General features: G+C 47.3%; 5 protein-coding genes across 5 annotated transcripts; 3 read left to right on the forward strand and 2 right to left on the reverse strand.

Annotated features, from left to right (window-relative positions):
* The first annotated feature begins 2,505 nt into the window (after positions 1-2,505).
* On the forward strand, positions 2,506-3,708 carry P174DRAFT_412935 (acyl-CoA thioesterase). Its single transcript, XM_024824327.1, has 2 exons — positions 2,506-2,746; positions 2,798-3,708. Exons 1-2 carry the CDS (start codon positions 2,633-2,635, stop codon positions 3,572-3,574), a joined length of 891 nt encoding a protein of 296 aa, XP_024678791.1. The 5' UTR covers positions 2,506-2,632; the 3' UTR covers positions 3,575-3,708.
* A 477-nt stretch (positions 3,709-4,185) lies between these two features.
* Positions 4,186-4,948, reverse strand: P174DRAFT_463655 (uncharacterized protein; the record flags this gene model as incomplete). The annotated part of the gene is given in 3 exon segments (XM_024830300.1): positions 4,186-4,470; positions 4,549-4,822; positions 4,842-4,948. 3 exon segments carry the CDS (start codon positions 4,946-4,948, stop codon positions 4,186-4,188), a joined length of 666 nt encoding a protein of 221 aa, XP_024678792.1.
* Positions 4,949-5,456: 508 nt separating this feature from the next.
* On the reverse strand, positions 5,457-6,505 carry P174DRAFT_515349 (uncharacterized protein; the record flags this gene model as incomplete). The annotated part of the gene is made up of 5 exons (XM_024832168.1): positions 5,457-5,798; positions 5,895-6,041; positions 6,071-6,166; positions 6,221-6,274; positions 6,350-6,505. The coding sequence occupies 5 exons, from the start codon at positions 6,503-6,505 to the stop codon at positions 5,457-5,459; spliced, it is 795 nt and encodes a 264-aa protein (XP_024678793.1).
* A 2,605-nt stretch (positions 6,506-9,110) lies between these two features.
* On the forward strand, positions 9,111-10,910 carry P174DRAFT_376945 (glycosyltransferase family 2 protein; the record flags this gene model as incomplete). The annotated part of the gene is made up of 1 exon (XM_024822722.1): positions 9,111-10,910. The coding sequence occupies one exon, from the start codon at positions 9,111-9,113 to the stop codon at positions 10,908-10,910; it is 1,800 nt and encodes a 599-aa protein (XP_024678794.1).
* A 726-nt stretch (positions 10,911-11,636) lies between these two features.
* On the forward strand, positions 11,637-14,084 carry P174DRAFT_463658 (putative endoglucanase; the record flags this gene model as incomplete). The annotated part of the gene is made up of 1 exon (XM_024830301.1): positions 11,637-14,084. The coding sequence occupies one exon, from the start codon at positions 11,637-11,639 to the stop codon at positions 14,082-14,084; it is 2,448 nt and encodes an 815-aa protein (XP_024678795.1).
* Between the last annotated feature and the right edge of the window lie 9 nt (positions 14,085-14,093).

The following is a 14,093-nucleotide window of genomic DNA, read 5'->3' on the forward strand; positions in this document are numbered from 1 at the left end:
TAAATAATAAGTCTATTAGACTATAAATTAGAGGCTAAGTATAATAAATTACTTAAGCTACTAATTAGTATTTAACCCCTTACTAAGTACTTTCTAAGCACTTACTAACTACTTATTACAGTATAAAAATAAGAATGTTAGGAACTAGGCACAGCAGAAAAAGAGTTTAGTAATTAAAGTAGGCTTAAATAAAGTATGCTCTAAGATTCAACCTTATTATTTTAATTTATTATATAATTATACTAATGTAGTTAAGTAATTATATTAAAAGTTATATACCTCTAGAAAGTACTTAATATTACTTAAGGCAGTGAAGAAGTAAGTACTTTCTAACCACTTCCTAAGTACTTATATTAAGAAATACTAATATTTATAGTTCTACTAAACTAGATAAGGATGATATCTTATAATATTAAAACTTCCAGTAGTTAAATATTTATTATTCTTATTAGATATTAAATATAGAGGCAAATTACCTATGGCACATAAGTTAAGAAAGTAAGTAAATATCTAACTAGTTACTAAGTAGTTACTAACTAGTTACTTTAGGAGGCTATAAGTACTAATACTTAATATCTATAAGTACTTCTAAAGCTTAAAGTACTTTATAATTACTTAGAGGTAGTAAAAGACTAATTATCTTAAGGTCTTTCTCTTAAAGAGAAGATAATGAGTATATATCCCTAAGTGCTTAGGAAGTACTTCTTTAGTACTTACTAACTAATTAGATCTATATAATCTTTATAAGTGCTTTATTATGTTATTTTAATAAATGCACTTAATTTAGAGCAGAGATATTAGGAACTTAAGCTTTAAAAAATAGAAATAGAACTAAAAAAATAGGAGGAGGAAATTTGCCTGAAATAACTTAAGAATAAGAAGTTAGAACTAGATCTTATAGAGTAGTGAATTTAAATGCAGGAGTAATAGTTAAGTAGTTAATAACTAGTTAGTAACTACTTAGTATTATTACTCTTTAAATATATATATACTTTAATAGACTTACTCTTAGAGTTTACTCTTACTTTACTTTCACTAATAATATAAAGTAGCTATTTTCTAATTAGTTTTTAACTACTTAGTCCTTCTCTATAATCTGCTATTCTTTTAAGAAGTGACCCCTAATACTTATTAACTATAAAAAATAAAAAAGACTATTAACTACTTATAAATTAATTATAAACTAGTTTAGGCCTTAGCATCCTATTCCTCCTCTATCTCCACATGCAATGCAGGACTTAGGCAGACTAAACCATAATTAAAGAGAATAAAATAATTATATTTATTCACATCCTTATAGTAGTTATTATGCTTTCTATAAGAGTTATAAGGCACCTTATACCTAAGCTTAGCAACTTTCTTACGCATATTAGTTACATGAACCTAAGCAGTTAGTAACTGGTTTCTAAGTACTTTAGAAGTAGTTTAGAACTACTTATAGAACTATCCTTCTTCATAGGCAGGGTAGGAGTAGAAGAACTAGTATTTACAGTGCTAGAAGCACTACCCTCTACTACCTTCTAGGGTTCTGCACTAGTAAAAAGACTTTTATAAAACTCTAAGCAGTTCCTAATCAGTTCCTAAGTACTTTATAATTAGTTAGTATCATCTACTAATTACTTTATTAATTTCCTTCTATTTTATATGTCCACTAACCAGCCCCTCTTCTAGTTTAATGCCATCATGGGTGAGCAAATAGGTATAGAGATTATTAGTTAAGGTGTATTTTTTCTAAGCAGTTCCTAACTAGTTAGTAAGTACTTTGATAGACTGTAAATATACTTACCTAAGCTCTAACATAGTTAGGGATATAATAGAACAGCTCCCTATAGTAGATCTATAGCTTATCATTGTTGTTCTATAAGTAGTTTAGAACTAGTTAGAAATCAGTTAGAAAGTGCTTATTAGAGTAACACAAAGACTCACTATTTTATAGTCAGGCAGGACTAGCTTTCTACTCTTAACTTTATATAGATACTATTAGTACTACTTCTTTAGTAAATTATTAGCTTTCTCTCATCCTAATCACTATTTAATTAGTTAGTAAGTAATAATATTAATATTTAGGGCAAGAGTCGCCATGATGGCGATAGTTAATAGTAAAGGTAAGTAAGGGAAAAGTATAAAGGTTTTAAAAGGGGTGGTATGAGTTAAAAATAAAATTCTATAGTTATGTGAGAGTCACATAACTACTAAGAGCTTACTAAGCAGTTTCGACACGCCGGAGTGAATATCTTGACCAGAGCCAATCTGTAACCACCTACCCCTGTGGTGCAATTCCGCCGCCGGGAGAATCGCGGCGAGAATCAAGGCCGATTCCGATGTCTTGGCACCGGAGGACCTGAAGGGGCGGACTTGTTACTGTTTTGGGCTGATCCCGAGCCGAGGTATCTTCAACATCTTTTCCCAACACAACCTCCTCTCGTAGATGATTGGTTGAATTGCCAGTTTCGCTGGGATTTTTCTAAGAATTCAAGATCACAAATCGGATAAGATATGGGTCGATGAAAATTCACATCATTGAAGATATCTTCTTCCTCTTTCCTTTGCTCTTCTACCCGTATATATGTTTAACCTTTAATCTGCGCATTGTCACATCAAAAAGTGTAATCACTGGAGGGAGTTATATAAGATGGAATCCATACTATCATTAGCCAGCAAGCTGTGGCAGTCCCTCACATTCTGGAAAGCCGTCGCAATCGGCTTCGCATTGCTGAACCTCAAAACCCTGCCTTTCGTGTGGCATGTAAGACACTCACACCACCCTCTTGTTTCTGCATATACTAAAAAGACCCAGATCCGCGTCTACCGCTACTTCTTCCAAAATGGCTACCTCATGACCCCCGCCGTCGAGCAATCGCCAAAGCCCAGCGGCGACCTCATAAAACCAAAAAGCATCTTCACCCGCGCCCCAATCATGGAAATCGACATGAACATGCATAAGTCCAACTCGACGTACTTCTCCGACCTGGACGTCTCCCGAACAGCCCTCATGAGTTCCCTGGTAATGAAGGGCTCCGCATTCCTCGAGAAGCGCCTCCAGAAGCAGGGCAAGCGCGGCCCGCTCCACTTCGTTCTTGGCGGTGTCTACACGAGCTTCAAGCGCGAGATTCCGGCGTACATGAAGTATGAGGTTCAGTCGCATATTGCCTCCTATGATGAGAAGTGGATATATATTGTCACGTACTTCTTGCAGCCGCGCAAGGGAAAGAAGGCGTCGGCGGATACGGACGAGGTACGAAGGAAGAGGCTGCTTGCTGTTTCGATTAGCAAGTATGTGCTCAAGAAGGGGAGGTATACTGTTCCTCCTCATGATGCGTTTGAGGCGGCTGGGTATAGGCCTTTGAGTGCGCCTGCGGCAAATGGTACTGCTAATGGCACTGCGAGTGAGAATGGGTCGCTCACTCAGCGCAAGGAGATCAAGTCTGGCCGTGCTTGGGATGACAGCAGTGAGTGGGAGCAATTACATAACGAGCTTCGCAAAGGGAAGGAAATGGTTCAGCCGTTTGTGGACCAGGAGGAGAAGCTGTTGGATGATTACATGGAGAAGATGAAACTCCCTGCGTTTGCATAGACTGTGATCAACGGTCGAGATACAGTGAGCGTTGAATTTATGTTCCTTGGGACAGGATGTTATAGATTGTGTACCATATTTTGCATAGATATAGATCTCCTTTGACGAGTCTAATGGTTAAACTTGATTACAATTACATCCTTGGAAGTGCACCTACAAAATATATCTTATCAAAAAGGCAACCAAAAATCCTGGCCTCTGAAAACAACTCAAGCCTACTAAAAAAGAGCCGTCCCTGAAAGCAACACAAAAGGGACACATTGAAGAATCCTATATTAGGATATTGAATCACTATATTCTGGATATTACCTGTTTGTTGCTGTCTCTGCAGTCCTGGTGGAATGCGCAGCATGACTTGGGAAGCATAGAGTGCTTCATTTGCTATTGATTTAGTTGCAGACACCGCCAGCCTGATGGGCAGCCGTGGCAACATGCTGCCTCTAAAACGAGACTGAGATTAAAAAAGGTGTGGATCTCTCATACATCAAAACGCTTTGTAGACACCGGCAGATGGGTTATCATTAGTTAGATCGGTCTCTGACCAGCAGGACCTCATCAGCTGCTCTATACTATATCTCTAGACGTTGAACCACCCCAGGATGCGCCCTCTCTCACGCATTTACCCATTGTCTCAGCCTCCACTTTCTCCAGCTACACCACTTGGAATATTCCGCCATCAGATCCACCCCCGAAGCGATGGCGAGTCGCTGTCCTTCGCTCAGCGGAACATACTCTTCGCCGTAATAAGCTTGCCAGAGCCTCACCGCGTCCTCGGCGTCCTGTTTTCGTTTGTCGAGACAGGAACGCATACTGGAGTAATGGACCTTGTAGGCAAGAAGGTCCAACGGGTCCACAAAAGGCAGATGGTCTGGGCCCACGTCTTCCAGCGCCATTGCCTGCGCAGGCAGTTAGGGTGGCTGTCGTCGATCGCGTTAGTTTGACTTCATCTATCTGACCGGGGCACGCAAAAGTACCAAATAGCCTGGAATAATGTCCACCTGCACTAGGTACGAACATTTGGCCTTATGTCTGTTCTTAAGCTCGTCTGTATGTTTGTATTTGAAGAACATAGGCTCTGCGCGCTCCTTGAACAGACCTGAAAACCGGGAGACCAACTCCTTGCGCATCAATTGGTAGTTAATGGGACGGTCAGGCCTGAAAAGTAGAACATCCACATCCTGTATGCCCTCATTAGCACAATTTGGTAGAGCTGGTTCTTCAGTCCACTCACGTGGGTTCGCCGGTAGTCTGTCAAATGATGTCGGACTGCCATCCCTCCGACAATTGCAACCTTAGCTCCCTGCAGCTCTGGCATTGTCTGGAGGCACTGAATGAGCGTCTCTGCTGCATTTTTGAGTGCGGCGTCAAGGACATCGCCAGGCAAGTATGTTGTATTCATCTTGAGAGTTGTTTGTTTCCGGGATACTGCTTGTAAAGCAAGACTCAGAGACGGGATAAAATGAAGTTGATACTGACCGAGCCTGTGAAGAGGGAAATGGACACTGTTATTAATGGCCATCCGTCTAGTTCAAGAACAACTACATCTTGTGATGGGTGTTCATTTTGAAACAATATTTTTTTAATCCTTTATTAACGTTATATAGAGCATACCGTTTGTCTTAGTTATGGTGGACATGGGGAAGTGTTGTGAACCATCCTGATACAAGACATTATTGAAAGCATTCATTATGCCACAATCACTGAAGTTGGTGTCAGGCGAAACTTCTCTTAACATCACGGAACAAGGTAAAAAACATCATTGATTGACTTAAGGGATAAGCAAGTTGAACATACATATGCTCAGGATGTGGAAATCAGCAATAATCAGAAGATAAGTAAAGGACAGAAACAAAACAGCTGCAAAGCTCATTCATCATTTCAATCACGCATTCTGCTCCTCTTTCACCTCTTCTTCGTTCTTCCTCGTCTGCTCCTCCTCCTCCTTCTTCTTCTTTCTCCTCTCCTCTTCCTCCTCCTCCCACTGTTTAAGCTCTTCACGCCATCCAGGGGGCATTCTATGTTCTGACGGCCAGGGACTTTTTTCAGGCACCTCACCTGACTTCCTCATCTCCTCGCCAAACCTGTCATCGGCATCCCCATGCGTTCTTTCCCGTAGATTTTCGGTCAGAATTTTGAACCAGCTGCGAGTACGAGGCGGAAGGTCGCTTAGTGTAAAGAGGCGGTGTTTCTTCAGCACTACCTGCATGTCTATCAGCAAATAATCCTAGTAGCTCCCTCTGTAAGTCTCTTCCGGATAATTGTCCCGGAAGTACAGAAGGGTTAGTGACTCGGCGTAGCGCGCGGGTGAGAGGATCTTGACTGGATAATCCGCCTCAACCATGTGGCCTAGCTGGAATCCTCTAGGAACTTCTGGAAGACGCTCGTCATTGATCGTCCAGTAGTCTGGGTCATTTGGAGTAGGTGGGCTGAGTGGGATCTCAGGCGCTCCCCACAGCAGCTCAGACTTCTTATAGAGTTCCAGTGTGTGCCATTCACGGGGATTGGGCCATATAACTTAGGTTTATAGTAGCACTTGGGTCCATGGTCCACGATATTGAAGTGCGCGTATGGGATCCCATGGGGGGACTTGGGCTAGTCGAAGCTGCAATACTTCCCCAGCTGGCAGGGAGGAAAGCCGGCTTCCACCAGGAGGTCGTGTGCTTTGTCGATATGTTCATTGGGGATGACGAAGTAGATGCCCTATTGCAGTTGTTGTCTAGTGGTTAGCTCCTCCGACTGTAGTTTGTGGTGCCTCAGGGAAATTGGGGGACTTACGTCTGCCACAATGGGAATAAGAAACATATTCATCACAAGCTCTCCCCAGAGCACATTAGGAATCCCATGGGCATCCAGAAAGCGAGAGATCTTGCATGGGTAATTCCGCCATATCATGTAGATGCGGTCCTCTTTGCGGTATCGGAGGTCAGCCATCTTGAGCGTCCGAACCAGTTGTTCATGATGTTGAGACCAACGTGTCCTGGGGGACAAATGTCGCTATATATACGAAGACTTGAACCTTAGTCTCGTGTATTGACATTTGATGCACAATGATCTTCCGGACAAGAAGCAAGGGAATGTCTGTTTCAAGTTGGAGTAAAGGACCGGCTCCTTCAATCAATCCTCGAGGCGATTTCCTTCAGATCGATATCTCGAAACCATGGTTTACAAGCCAAGACCGTCTGGAAAATATGAAAAAGTGCTATAATTAGAAGATTCCTCAACCGTCAAGTCTTACTGTGTATACTCGATAACAAAGAAACGCCACGGCTGAGAAAACCACCCACTTTGATAAAGTTAAGAGAACTCTCCGCGCTTTGTCAGGGATCCGGCCGAAGAAAAAAAGGAGGATCAAACCTCGAAGAGAACGTGATGTAGGGCCATATCGTTCTTTGTCTTCAGATCAAGCGAGCTCCTCGAGAGCGGCCCGCCACTCGATGAGAAGGACCAGAAGATATAACCTTTCTTTATCCTCCTCCTTAATAACCGGGTTAAAGTTCGGCAAGGCCTTAGAAAAGTTTGACAAAGACTGGGAGGTCCTAGAATAACCTCAGAACCTTGCTGAACTGCATGCCACCTAATATCGGTGGGTGACTGAATGAATATCAGCAAAAAGTTCCAACCCCCCAAAATGCCTATTTCTTTGCCTATAACAGACCAGAGCGTAAACACTGGTTTCATGAGAGTTGAGAACTTAATGCCACAGTTATTGGCGTGTGATCTCTTTCTTTCTCATGTACAATGACCCTCAGGTAAGTCTACCACGGGCCACGGCAGCATGGCTGATTTTTTCTAATGAAAGAAATGGCTCGTTGAACCCGATTTGTGTCTGACTGGAGACTTACGGTCCTCACATTCAGCTGCACTCTGGAGCGGCGTGCGCCCCTCTGGGCTACTCCAATCTCCGGAAGGAATTCTAAAACTTCATACATATTAGGCGTGAAGCCTTGCAAAGCCCCTGTTCAAGAGGCGCCAATATCGTGAGGCATCGTCTTGCATACACCTGCGACCAAATCCATCGTCTTAGCATGGAACAAGAGGAGCCTACCTTTCACAATTTCGCCGAGACTTCTTTTACGCCCCTGGGGTGATCATTTTGTTACCAGCGTTGGCATGTTTGGAGGGACCTTAGCCGCTCCGTCATAGATAAAGACACGAGTGGAGCTGGCATATACAATGTCCCAAATGTCATTTAAAATGAGCCACTACACAATAGGTTCCCAGTGGCTGAACTTCGTTTGCATTCTCGTATGCACCTATCTCGGGTCTTCACAATCTGTATTGCAATGACCACCCTGAATCTCGAAGTTATCCAACAATGATACGTTTGTGTCCGAAGCTCGCTGTCCCAATGCTATATCGCTAGCTATTAGGAGGATTTAAGTATCCGTGCTCTATCTAGCCCAAGCCGGACATAAGTACCTCTCTTTCTTCTACGGCCTATCCCAGTGTTCTGGATAATCATGTACAATATTGGCTTTCCCTGTGTAGTTTGTCTTGCTCACTGAGACTTAGATAGAAAACTGCTGGGCATGACGAAGTCCACCGTCCGTCATCTCATCTCTCCGGCTGAGTACCAATCGGCACAATGGCTGCAGTCTCACAATTGCCCACTCCCGCATTACTTTTAATCGTATGTCGACTGGCGATCGAATTCCTCCCGAGCGAATCTGCAGGCGTATAGCTTGGAGGACGTCATTACTACCGTCAAAATATCAGCACTAGAGATGGAGCTTCACGGCCCTGTTCCAGTATAGACAATTCATCTGGACCATGAGCTGTCGAAGCTATCTGCAGGTCATTCAACCGATTGACATTGTTGGCATGCCTGAAACCCTCTTACAATGGCTATTCCTGAGATTTCCTTCTAATGCAATCGAACTTTGAAATCTAGATCGTCGGTATCATGGGTCAGTGTCGATACAAGAATGTATTGATCGACTGTTGGCTCATATCCTAATTTGGGTTTATGCTCGATACTCACACTCCCATGTTGTTTGACTTGAACCGTATCAGGATGCTCCTCTTGGGAAAAAGGAAGTGTTCTGTAGCTAATTGCTACCATGGGTCGCCTGAACGATGTGTTGCTTTGACCAAGGCCCCGAGACTTGTTCTTTTCGGCAGTTGAGGTTTTTGAAAGACATATCTTCTTTAGTTGTCTTTCCCTCTTTCCTTGGCTGAACAAAGCACATAATGCATTGTCTAGAATGTTTCATTATCGACTCTCTGTCTCTGGTACCTGTTAACCATCGTAATGCCCTTGGCAAAGGACTTGTAAGAAACTCCATATCCATTGTCTCTAAGCCTTTGTTCTGCAGAGAAACATCTCACTTCACCATGGGTCCATCAGAGATTGTCTTTCACAATAGTGAATATTGTCTCTCTGATCTGGTTCATTTGATGCCTCTTTGTTCATGTCTGGATTCAAATATCGTAAAAAATCCCGGAGACTACAGCTTCATCAACACCATCAAGTGCTACTCCAAGTTGAAGCAACACATCTCACTCCTCAGACAAACTTCCAATCAACGCTTCAACAATGTACGGACTCCTTGCCTTCATCACATTACCTTGGGTAATCGCTCACCCTCGGCTGTTCATGGTAGCAGCAGCAGCCGCTGCATACTTCATGCACTCGACCGGCCGGACCCTTCACGACGTACATGCGGACATAACCTCCCTGGTAGCTAGCATTCTACCCGAAGACCTTCGAAGAGATGACGTTCTCTACGACCGAATGACGGTCGTCTTTCTTCATCTGTTTGTCTTCCGGTATTTGCGTCTCATCGTCCATCTTATCTCCTTCTGGCTCTTCTACCGTCCTACCCCTGTCCCCAGAAACCCTACCCTTTCCCCATCTGACTGCACAATCATCCTCCCCACCGTTGATCCCGAGAACAGAGACTTTGACGAGTGTATCACCTCATGCCTTCGGAACAAACCAGGTGCAATCATCATTGTCACTGTTGGACCCCAACTGACGAAACTGACCAAAGACATTATCGCCCCCTACAAGCGGAGATTCCCGAATACCAAAATCTCCGTTAGAACCGCCGACGAAGCGAACAAGCGCCGGCAGGTCGCGCACGGCCTTCGGTATGTGAAGACCAAAATCACCGTCCTGCTCGATGACCATGTCTTCTGGCCCACCGAACGCTTCCTCCCGACCATCCTGGCGCCGTTCGAAGACCCAAAGGTGGGCATGGTCGGAACGAACAAGCGAGTCCGTCGTACGGACACGGGGTTCAACATCAGATCGTTCTGGAACATGCTTGGTGCGCTATACCTGGAACGACACAACTTCGAGATCCGTGCCACTAACGCGATTGATGGCGGCGTATTCGTCGTATCTGGCCGCACATCTGCGCATCGGTCCGAGATCCTCAAGGATCCCGAGTTCATCGCCGGATTCACGGACGAGAGATTCTTCTTCGGCTTGTTCGGTCCTCTGAACGCTGACGACGACAATTTCATCACCCGCTGGGATGTCCGGCACGGGTGGAAGGTCAAGATCCAGTACTGCCCCGACGCAATGATCGAGACGACCCTGGGTACGTATCCCAAGTTCCTCTCTCAGTGCCTGCGCTGGGTCAGAACGACCTGGCGCAGTAACTCGGCCAGCTTGTTCACTGACAGGACGGTCTGGTATACCCAGCCGTGGTGCGTGTACGCCGTCTACTGGACCTCGTTCGTCAATTTTGCCCTGTTCTACGACGGTGCGCTGGCTTATACCCTGCTCAGAAGCCCGCTCGGAACCGCGGATAACATGAAATATCTCGCGGCCTGGATCTTCTGCACCAAGATGGTCAAGCTAACGCCGTACTTTCTCCGCGAGCCCCAGGACCTCGTCATGCTGCCGGGATATTTTGTCTTTGCCTACTTCCACAGCTTGATTAAGTTGTATGCTGGGCTGACCTTTTGGGAGACTAACTGGGGAGGCAGGAACCTGTCGGCGATCAATAACCAACCTGGTGGCGGCAACGATGACGACGACGACGACGCTAACGACAGCAGCGACGATAGTGTCGACGGCGGCGTGCAGCTTCCGCCTACTCCGCCTTCATCACGCCGGAGAAACGCAGCCGGCGATTCCAGCTCGGGTAGTGGAGGTAATGCTTCGGGATCTAATCGCGTGCAGTATAGGACTTCTACCGTCGGCACCAAGGCACCACGGAAAACGCAGGCTCAACCGATGCCGAGATTGTCGTCCTCAAGCGCATCGAGCACCTCGAGCGGCACCTCGTCAAAATGGCAGCGGTGTCCCGGTTGTCGGAAGTTACACTCAGATTCTGGCAGTGCGACAGGAGGATGCACAGTCAGGGATGTATGGGGTCGATAACGAGGGGCTGACAGGAAGCTGGTGAGTCACTCAGTCCTCTCTTAACCGGAAAATGGCGCCATCTTGCTTTATTGTTGTTTTTAGCATGGAGTCACAAGAGGGTTGCATGATAGGTAAACTTGATATTTCCGCTTTTTCTTTAATGTGCATCAGCAATTGAGTGTCGCCGTCCCACCTAGAACGAAGATCCTCAGGCTAGGTATCAGCAGAAAATGTTGACATCGTAGGTGTGAAACTGGAAGCAAGACAATATGACCGCTCTAACCAGAGCCCTGTAAACAAACATGAAGACCTTAGGAGATGGATGGGAAAAATCCGCACAACTCCAGACAGGCGTGAGGAATCAATCCAATCGGCGCTGGTATCATCTCGCCTCTCTGCATTTAGCCGGGAATGAAGCTGCACTCTCATCCTTGTGTCAGTTTTGCCACCAATCACGGCGGATATGCGGGATAGCAGCAGTCTTCTCCGCATAAAACTCATTTAGTTCTGCGGGGGACCCCGTATTGCCCAGAAGCTAATCTGAAGAACAGTGTAGGCCCCGACGACGGTACCTTCTTCCTCGTGGATCAAGCCAGCACGGACAGGCGGACCGGAAGCCGCGTAATTTTGCGATGTGGGTGTCTCATCTAGTCAATTCCCGGCGGAGAGTGATCGGTCCATTGCATATATACACTGCGGTCTCTCCGCTATAATGCAATGTCAAGGGGTCGAGCTATCACCATCATGAAATACTGGCTCCAACAGCTAGGGCTGACGGTGCTCTGCGCATTGAGTGCCGCCGCACGCACTGCCGAACATGCATACGAGTTCAAATCCGTTGCGATAACTGGAGGAGGCTACATCACTGGCATTGTGGGCCACCCGACCGAAAAGAACCTGCTCTACGCCCGTACCGACATCGGTAGCACCTATCGCTGGGAACAGGGGCTGAACAAATGGATTCCACTCACCGATTTCCTCGGCCCCGAGGACGAGAATCTGCTTGGGACGGAAAGCGTGGCTATGGATCCGACTGATCCCAACCGCTTATATCTAGCGCAGGGCCGGTACCTGAGCTCCAATAACTCGGCCTTTTTCGTGTCGGACGACCGAGGAGCGACGTTTACGCGATACCGCGCGCCCTTCCCGATGGGTGCGAATGAGTTGGGGAGGAATAATGGGGAGAGACTGGCGGTTAACCCGTTCAAGCCGAATGAGCTGTGGATGGGGACTCGTAACGCGGGGTTGATGAGGAGTAGTGATCGCGCGAAGACGTGGACGAATGTGACGAACTTCCCTGATGCGGCGGCCAACGGGATTGGAATCACGTTCGTTATTTTCGATCCAAAGCATGAAGGGGCTATCTATGTAGGTGCTTCCATTCCCGGCGGATTGTACTATACGACCGATGGAGGAGAGAACTGGAAGTCCTTGCCAGGGCAGCCAATGCAGTGGGATCCGTCTTTGCTGGTCTATCCCAACGAGACGCAGCCGCAGAGCGCAGGGCCCCAGCCGATGAAGGCGGTATTGGCATCTAACGGCGTGTTGTACGTCACTTATGCGGATTACCCTGGACCATGGGGAGTGGCCTATGGCGCGGTGCATGTCTACAACACGACAGCATCCACCTGGATGGACATAACACCTAATGCTAACAATACATCCCCCAAACCGTATACCCCCCAGGCCTTCCCGGCAGGCGGATACTGCGGTCTGAGCGTTGCAGCGGACGACCCAGATACTGTCGTCGTGGTCTCTCTCGACCGCGATCCGGGCCCAGCGCTGGATAGCATGTACCTCTCCCGCGACGGAGGCAAGAGCTGGAAGGACGTCTCGCAGCTCTCCACTCCACCAGGGAGCGGAGGGTACTGGGGCCATCCCATCGCCGAAGCAGCGCTCGCCAACGGAACAAAAGTCCCCTGGCTGAGCTTCAACTGGGGACCTCAGTGGGGCGGATACGGCGCGCCCTCCCCCGTCAAGGGATTGACCAAGGTCGGCTGGTGGATGACCGCCGTGCTCATCGACCCGAGCAATCCCGACCATGTCCTGTATGGCACCGGCGCAACGATCTGGGCGACTGATACCATAGCCCAGGCTGACAAGAATTCCACGCCGAAATGGTATATCCAGGCACAAGGGATCGAGGAAACCGTCACCCTGGCAATGATCAGCCCACGGGAGGGCGCCCATCTCCTCAGCGGAGCGGGTGATATCAACGGATTCCGGCACGATGATCTCGACACCCCGCAGCCCATGTTCGGCCTCCCTGTGTTCTCGAATCTGAATACCCTCGACTGGGCGGGCCAGCGACCGGAGGTGATTGTGCGCGGTGGGCCATGCGGGCACCAGTATCCAGATGGATGCGGCCAGGCGGCTTATTCGACGGATGGAGGGAGCGAGTGGACCAAGTTCCAGACATGCATCAAGGGTGTGAACACGAGCTCCACCAACCCAGGCGTTATGGCTATCGATGCTTCTGGAAAGTACGTCGTCTGGACGTCGGCCATGTACGTCGTCTCGCCGTCTGTGCAGGCTGTTACTCCTGCAGCGAACGATTCCGGTCCGTACGCCTCGAACGACTGGGGCAAGACCTGGGCATCGCCCCGCGGGCTGACGGTGCAGACCCCATACATTAGCGCCGATCGTGTACAGCCGAAGACATTCTACGCTTTCTCTGGCGGTGTTTGGTATGTCAGCACGGACGGCGGCCTCTCATATGATGCTTTTAACGCAACAAAACTGGGATTGCCTGCCCACACCGGCGCTGTCCCCGTTGTGAGCGTCGACAGGGCAGGCGAGATCTGGCTCGCCCTCGGTAGCAATGGGGTCTATCATACTACCGACTTTGGGAAGCGCTGGAAACGCATCACGCACAAGGGAACAGTCGCCGACTTGATCACTGTGGGTGCAGCAACCCATGGGTCTAAGAAGCCGGCACTGTTCATTAGAGGCTCACAAGGTGATCCGAAGAAGAGTAATTATGGGATCTATCGGTCGGATGATAACGGGTCTACTTGGGACCGGGTTGATGATGATACACATCGTTATGGAGGGTTCAATCTCATCCAGGGAGACCCTCGAGTGTATGGGCGGGTGTATCTCGGTACAGGCGGTCGTGGCCTTCTCTACGCAGATATTGTACCGGAGCGATCGGACAAGGAGGGGAATGTACTGGGGACTGGAGGTATTTGATTAGCCTTG

The sequence above is a fragment of the Aspergillus novofumigatus genome (assembly GCF_002847465.1).
Source record: "Aspergillus novofumigatus IBT 16806 chromosome Unknown P174scaffold_8, whole genome shotgun sequence".
Taxonomy (NCBI): domain Eukaryota; kingdom Fungi; phylum Ascomycota; class Eurotiomycetes; order Eurotiales; family Aspergillaceae; genus Aspergillus; species Aspergillus novofumigatus.

Bases quoted from the DNA above. Each gene is read 5' to 3' on its own strand.
- P174DRAFT_412935 (XM_024824327.1), top strand. From the start codon at position 2,633: ATGGAATCCATACTATCATTAGCCAGCAAGCTGTGGCAGTCCCTCACA. The intron at 2,747-2,797 runs GTAAGACACTCA...AAAAAGACCCAG, and splicing joins CCCTGCCTTTCGTGTGGCAT to ATCCGCGTCTACCGCTACTT.